The sequence below is a fragment of the Pinus tabuliformis genome, chromosome 5_2, assembly GCF_031772625.1.
Source record: "Pinus tabuliformis cultivar Carrire ecotype Pingquan chromosome 5_2, CPIR1, whole genome shotgun sequence".
Taxonomy (NCBI): domain Eukaryota; kingdom Viridiplantae; phylum Streptophyta; class Pinopsida; order Pinales; family Pinaceae; genus Pinus; species Pinus tabuliformis.
Window position 1 is genome coordinate 116,262,569 of NC_142306.1, and position 7,603 is coordinate 116,270,171.

At 35.8% G+C, this 7,603-nt stretch overlaps 1 protein-coding gene across 1 annotated transcript; it reads left to right on the plus strand.

Annotated features, from left to right (window-relative positions):
- Positions 1-4,742: 4,742 nt before the first annotated feature.
- On the plus strand, positions 4,743-6,820 carry LOC149157770 (DNA-directed RNA polymerases I, II, and III subunit RPABC5). Its single transcript, XM_089435996.1, has 4 exons — positions 4,743-4,896; positions 5,046-5,104; positions 6,272-6,366; positions 6,515-6,820. Exons 1-4 carry the CDS (start codon positions 4,861-4,863, stop codon positions 6,538-6,540), a joined length of 216 nt encoding a protein of 71 aa, XP_089292122.1. The 5' UTR covers positions 4,743-4,860; the 3' UTR covers positions 6,541-6,820.
- The last annotated feature ends 783 nt before the right edge of the window (positions 6,821-7,603 follow it).

Below are 7,603 nucleotides of genomic sequence, written 5' to 3' on the forward strand. Positions count from 1 at the left end.
TCTTCTCCTTTGGTTCTTCATAACATGTAAATATCTGCCTTTCCTATACTTCAAGGCATAGTCAACAAGATTTTAGTCCTCCACGAGAGGTCATAATTACAACCAGCACAAGGCACATAACATCACACGCTTCTCCTCAAAAGTGAATACAACCTCCAAGTGTGGAGAAGGGTTTCAATGGTAGGTCCTTTTTTTAGGAAAAAAAAAAGGCCAAACAAAGGTCAAATCTACCCCTAACAAACAAGAAAATACAACCACTCAACTCCAAAGGTTGCACAAATTGGTTCCATTCAGTGGTTGTTTTAGGTCGACCTTTCAACTCAGAAAACTCGTTGTATATTGAGTACTCATACTCGTTGTATGACTTGTTTCCAACATTAATATGTATAAATATGCAATTTCTTGTTTAAATTTCTTTCTAGATCTAAATTGAGCGAACCCTTTCTCAGTATATTTTTTTCCTCTTCAACAAACCAAGATATGCATGTTTGGTATCACTATTTTCGATCTCCAAGTTTTCCTAGAGGTCACTTTTACTGAATATTGAAGGAACACTTTGATTTGGGTAATCATGTAGCAGTCTTATCAGGTCACAACCATGAATAAGAGGCTTTACAAAAGATTTCAGTTCATATAAAACTTCAACTAAAGCCATAGTTTAGCTACCATGAACTGTAAGCCATAAGTTATAGAATTTTTTTGTGTGTGTGGCTTGGATGAGCATACAAATTCAACATTTCTGAAAATGATCCCTTCACAGACTTCGTCCAAAACTTGCCCATTTTTCCATCATAATCTATTGTTGGTACTTTCTCAGTCATTTGTATTATGCGAGCTTTACTGATGTATTTAGTGCTAGGAGGAGCAACTCCAAGAGATAGGCCTCCATTGATGAGTTCAAAGCTAGTTTCAACAGTGTTTCTGCCACCCCTTTGTAAATGGTATCTGAACCTACCCTCAAGAAATATACAACACTTTTTTTTTAAAGAACTTGTAAACAATTTCTTTAAGCCTCCTGCACATGTTCTACTACATCCTTTGCACCCAAGATGCTCAGAATTTTCAAAATGTTCATAAACACTTTAAATTTTGACAGTGATACTGATCAGGTCATGGATAGCATTGTTTGCATATTTTCTGAACTGGGCCTGCTTCAGAAGTTGTAGGGTAAAATCCATCCAAAATTAAAGGTTGATTAATGCCTTCAGTCCTTGGCTAAACAACTATCTTACTGGGCAATTGTTTTGTCATCACCATATACAAATTTCAAGTTCACTTGGCTAGGTGCCTCTCCTATGCTGGTACAAATTCCTTATGCAAATTCTGCTTCCATTTTTAGTCTATATTCTTTACCTACAAAGATTTGACACCCTAAGGTTACCCTACACATCGGTAGGTAATTGGCACAATGCAACGTAAATTCTAGGGAGCTCCACCTAGGCATCACACACCACCAACGTCTGACCATATCACCTCACCCAGTCATGTGATGATTAGACAACTTAGGAATGAAACCATGTAAAGTTCCATATCCACCATGAACAAGACACACACCCTGACTATCACCACAAGGGTAACCTAATGATCCCTATCACCAAATCATGGGATCTATTCCTTGTTTCCTATTTCGTATATGTTTCCAGTACAAAAATCTATATGAAATGTGTCAAAAACTTTTCTAAAGCATATCCTTTCCAATCTCAAGAAACTTCTAAGGGAGTTTCTAGATCATATTAAACAAATTGCCTTTGATACCCACCTGAGACAAATTTCATCATATATGTTTTCTCTTTTTCTCTCTGGAGATATATATCATTTCTGCATTTCCTCAAACTTTGAAATATGATGTTGGGGAATTTTTGTTACATTTTTTCACATCAGGTGATCTAACAATAAACAGTAGCAGATATGGATTGTTGAGTGCTTTCACCTATCTAAATTCACCTAAAATGTATCTTAAGCCTACTTCATGGTCATTTTAGTGTTACCTTATGTGCAATTATCTCTTTTTTCTACTTGCATGATAATTGTTAGCTTGTGAAAAATGGTCAATATGTTGATGTATCTATGGAGAAATGACTATATGTCTGGATATAGTAGGAGTCATGAACTTTGATTTTAATTTTTAAGGAAAATGAACAATCAAAGCTTTGTTTCTTTAGAGGCTTTGCTGTAGCTACCTGTTTTTCTTGTAATAGACAAAAAAATGAATGTTTATATCTGGCCCTTTACTGAATGAGTGAAGTTATACCTTTTTGTATCATGTGTAGTAACATATTTACATCACAATATTCATATTTGTATTGGATCATGGTTTTTTATATACACTATTAGCCTTTGAATTCTCTTTGGTGATGTGGATTCTTAGTGAAGTGACTGTCTTGTCATAAGTTTTTAATCATTTTATCATATTTGAGGTGTGTGTTATTCTTTAGATTTAAGGTCGACCTGATTTGCTTAGCTTTGGAGATTTTATGTTCGATCCTCCATGGTTGATTGTTCTATTATTCTTTTCTTGCATAATATTACAATTTTGCATATGAAGTTGAGGGTTCCCATGGCTATACTTATACAAAGACAATGGTTTTCAGTTGTTAGTGAGTGTAATGTACCTCCTGCACTTATACACTCACTATAAAGGATCTAATGGTCTAGCTTGCAAGTTAAATGGTGAGAAAAATAATCAATAATCATTTTTTTTTTTAAATTGCTAACATGTTTTCATGTAATCCCACTTTGTTTGTTTAAGTATTTGGATTAATTGACTTTTTCAACAATCCATGGCATCAAGGGTGGCATGAGAATTGCCTCTTGGAGCTTTGTTTTTTGCAGTGTCTTTCCAAATTTATCTATCATGTTCACTTGCTAGACACTCATGAGGTCAGGAGATGCGAAATGGAATGAATGGAGAAGAGATGCAAATTCCAAATGCATCATATACTCACCAACATTCTTGTCCCTGCTTTGAGTAGAATCAGTGAAAGTGTTGTCTCATATCTACAAAATTTTTAGGAGGTAATATGTATGTTTTTTGTTTTTGTTTTTGTGGGCATCTGATGTTTTTTTTTTGGTTAACATGGAATCTGACAATTTTAACATTGCTGAAATTGTATATAATTTTGTCATCTAGATCGACTTATAAATCCAATTTTGCATTTATGGTGAGTAAAACTGTAATCTATGGGTGAAACGATTTTCTGAGAAACATTCCTATCAGTTAGAAGCACTAAAAATAGCTTAGTGCTAAAACATATGTTGAAGATGGACAAAAACATTTTTGGGAAACAAGAAGAAACATCTACAAATTGCTCTCTATTTTCCTTTCCTGGGAGTTATAAAGTTAGGTCTTAGAAGCCCCCTTTATTTTTTCCCATTCTATATTTTGAATTTTACATGATATGGCCATTATTCTGTTGGAATATAACTCATGTTTGTTGTTATATGACACACTTTCGACTCATTGCCTTACACTATTTACCAATTGGTTGGTATTAGGGATGTTTAGACTTGATACTAGCTACCTACTTTATAGTTTTGGTCCACCTTCCCAAGTGGTTGTTGTCGTTAAATCATGGGGAGATGTTGTGTTCATCTTCAAACCAAGTTTGTGTTCATCATGTATGTATAAATGTACTTATTGCACTCAAGGCTTTGGAACTACTCTCCTTTTCAGATGGTTGATTAATAAAATGCTTTTATACCTTGACTTTGCCATTATCAGCCTTTCAAGATCTTTAAGTTTCCACGCAATTTTGTTGCATTCAAGTTTTAAATTAGAACATATCCATGCTTTTGTTCTGATCCGTCATCACTTTCTGGTTATCCACGAGTATCAAGACTCAATCAATTTCTTGCAATGTTACCTCTGTGTCACTCTACATTCATCTACACTTCTATTGGCGTGTGTTTGCGCCCTTTAGGTGCAAATGCTAGTTTTATAACTATGGTGAATTTTGAGTGAGACCTGAGATGAAACTTAGACTCCACAAGAGTAGGGAGCCTATTCCTTGAGCCTTATTATTATTATTATCTAATTTTAAGGTCACAACCAAACTAGACACCAAATTGGTGTATGAGACCCCCTTGTTTGTGGGACAAGGGACCCAGGGACCCACCTCCGCACAACAATTTGACTACTAAATCTACGAAGGCATACATACTCTACCCCCTTTGGTTTTGAACTTGTGACCTCTTAGGAGGAAACACATACTCTTAACTATTAGACCGACTTAAACTGTATTTACAACAGACCAAAAATATTTCCATAAAAATTTAAAATTAAGTAGAGACTCACATTTCATTATTATGCAAACTACTATTGGTATCTTAATTCTTAATAATATTATGCGAAATTGTGGGCACTTCCTCACACTTTAAAAAATTACCCATATTATTATTATTATTTTTTTTATTACAGTGGAATCGACAACAGGGGCAGCCTCGCGACCCGCGTTACATGGGGTCGATTCTAACCGCTACCTCTAAACCACTGGGAGCTGCGTCCGCCCCTCTATACAGCTCCCCCAGGGTAAGTCCGAGGGATTTGAACTTGTGACCTTCAATACGGAGCCCGCCTTTCTAACAAACTTCACCACATTGTGATTACCAACTAGCGTACCCTATGAGGCTAATTACCCATATTATTATTATTATTATTATTATTAATTTATTATTTTTAATTTATTTAATTTAAGAAACTACACTTGTTTAAAACCTAAAATTCTTACACGTGGTATATATTTAGCAACATTGGTGCGGTCAACTATTTACACAGAAAGCAGTAGTGAACGGTCTACGTATTCGGCGCATCACAGAGCGGAGGAAAAGCCAGTATCTATCGCCTGCTTGTGGTCTGTAAAAATGATTATCCCAGTTCGATGTTTTACCTGCGGAAAGGTAATCGAATGCTCAAATTTTCTTTGCAAATCGTTTTTGCGTGTATGTTTTCAGCTGGTTACGTTTTCAGAGATTTAAGCACGTCCTCTTACATATGTGCTTGGCATTTTTCTTTAATCTTGGATTTTTGGGTTTATCGGTGTGCGCAGGTGATTGGGAATAAATGGGATACGTACCTTGACCTTCTGCAGGCCGACTATACTGAAGGGTACTGGTTATTCTTGTTCTGGACTCTTTGATTTAATTTCTCATGTTCCATCTTTCATTTTTTTCTTATTTTGATCTCTTTTGGTTTAGTAGAAAAAATGAAACGAATAGTTAAAATTTAGACGGGAGGCATTTGATAAAGGGCACAGCGTTCTAACACGTCACAGGATTTTGTACTGAAATGCGGATGTTAAAATATCTTAAAATCTAAGCCCAACCCTGGAGTAATCGTTTATGCCAGAGCCACCTTAAGGAGACAGCTAGGGTGTTTTTTTTTGCTCCAAACCCTCTTTCTGTACTATGTTGAAGCCGCGCATCTTCCATGATGTTACAATTGAAAAATTGCTGAGTTGTTTTAGTATTCCCAAGGGATACTCTGCTCGGCATCACTGTTAAACTGAGTTAACTGGGTCCCGAGTATGAGTCTTTGCAGGCAAGTTAAACTTGCCAGCAGTGACCCAGACCTGCAAGTACTTGCGGGTTATTCGCTTCCCAGTGAGTTCTACTCCAGGGCAGCTGGAAAAGCTCGCTCAGATCAAATATAAATGGGAAAAGGGAAAACACAACCCTCGGTGCGCTGATTCTCCACATTATTTCATATATTATTGATTGATTGATTGTGTTTTTGAAGTCCTTTGAAAACTATCTGGCCTAGAGGACGTTTTTAATAGATTCAAAGTGGATATTCTTTGCATTTACCGCTGCCGAAATGTTTTGAAGCATTTGTCCTCAGATTTACTATTCTTTAGAAACATGGTTCTGCCCTTTGTTATGTTTTAAGAAATGAATGGTCTAATGCTGTGCGGTTTTGCAAGCTGTACGTTCTGCTCAGCGTTTCTAATGTTTGTTATTTATATCTCAAGTTCATGCTTAGTATTTTTCATCCATTACTAGATTGAAATGCCTGCTGTGTTTTGGAACTTGCACACTGTGTAAACACAGTCCTTTAAAACCCTTTTTAAGAAAACTGGCCGCTTTGCCAGTAGTTGGCCTGTACAATTCATTTGGGATGTTCCCTTTTCTATTAGTCCAAACTTTTCAAAGAAGTTGAAAACATGTTTCTAAATACTCTCTCATTTAACCTTCCTAGTATTTGTGATTTTATTACACAAAAATAACTCTAAACAATGCGCTTATTTCTTTATTGGTGTTTTAATCTATTGCCTAGGGACGCTCTTGATGCATTGGGGTTGGTGAGATACTGCTGTAGGCGTATGCTCATGACTCATGTTGATCTCATCGAGAAGCTTTTGAATTACAACAGTAAGTCTTATGCTTTGAATATTTACAGGACTTGCACTGTTTTTTTATGTCATATCCAGAACTTAAATTTATCCATCAATTGTTATAATCTTGGCTTTTAAGTTTATTCATCAATGGGCTTATCTTTGGTCTTATTTTTGTTTTGCAGCTTTAGAGAGGAGCGAAACAAGTTAATGATAATCAAAATTTTGGACGGTTATTATGGGAGATGTTCTCATAATATTTTTGGACTGTCTTCGTATTGCTAGATGGCTTCAAGAGTACTATGCGTGTGTATATATAAATAGCATATTCCTGTAGCTTGGATTGTGGTCAATGATGATAGTCATTGTTCTTGGACGGGGACAAGTTAGTCACGAAGTTAATGGTTACGATGTGAACGTTTTCCTAATATTTGGAATTATTGTCATATCTATGGATGGTTTGTGAATATATAAATAGCATATTCCAGTACCGTGTTGGACTGTGCTCTATGATGATAGGCCATTGTTCATCTGACAGAGTCAGGTTATGCTTTTACATGAATGAAAGGTTGGTAACTATGTTGATCTGGTTATTTAAAGTCATTAATTTTAGCATATTGAATGTGCACCGTTTAATATTTTACTCAGGTCATGGAATTGAGGGGGGTCTTGTGAACAATCATGATTTTTCTGCAGCCTTGAATTCAGTTAATTTTAGCCCTGTATGCAAAATTTGGTCATGTTTTTCTTTTAGGAACTGATAATCACTGTTTGTACAGTTGTTGGAATGAATTATAATCCCAGGAGATTTTGAATAACTAGTCAATAGGATGAATCTTGTTCACCATTTCATAACTCCAAGTAATCTGTGTTTGCGTTGGGTGGCATGAATCATCTAGCTGCATCATCGGTTGACCTATTGCAGTCCACAAAACAGTACCCTACCACCAACAAAGCCTTGTGTATATTTTTGTTATTGCTTGTAAATTATGAGGTGGTTGTACCAAGAGTGGATGGTCTTTGGTCTCTCTTGTTCATATTCTTGTTGATGTTTTATTCGCATTTGCTTGTTAATCTTTGTATTCCCTTTTCCTCGGTTGTAAATCTTTGTATTCGTATTCCAATGACTGCCTTATCATTCCATTAACAATATTCCTTGATGAAGTATGATGTTGTTCACTCGAGTTTCATTCTCATTGTGGTCTTTTCCACCTTGGCATGTCAAAAGAGTTTTGGGTATTTTGGAAAATAAATATTCCTCAACCGCAATACAT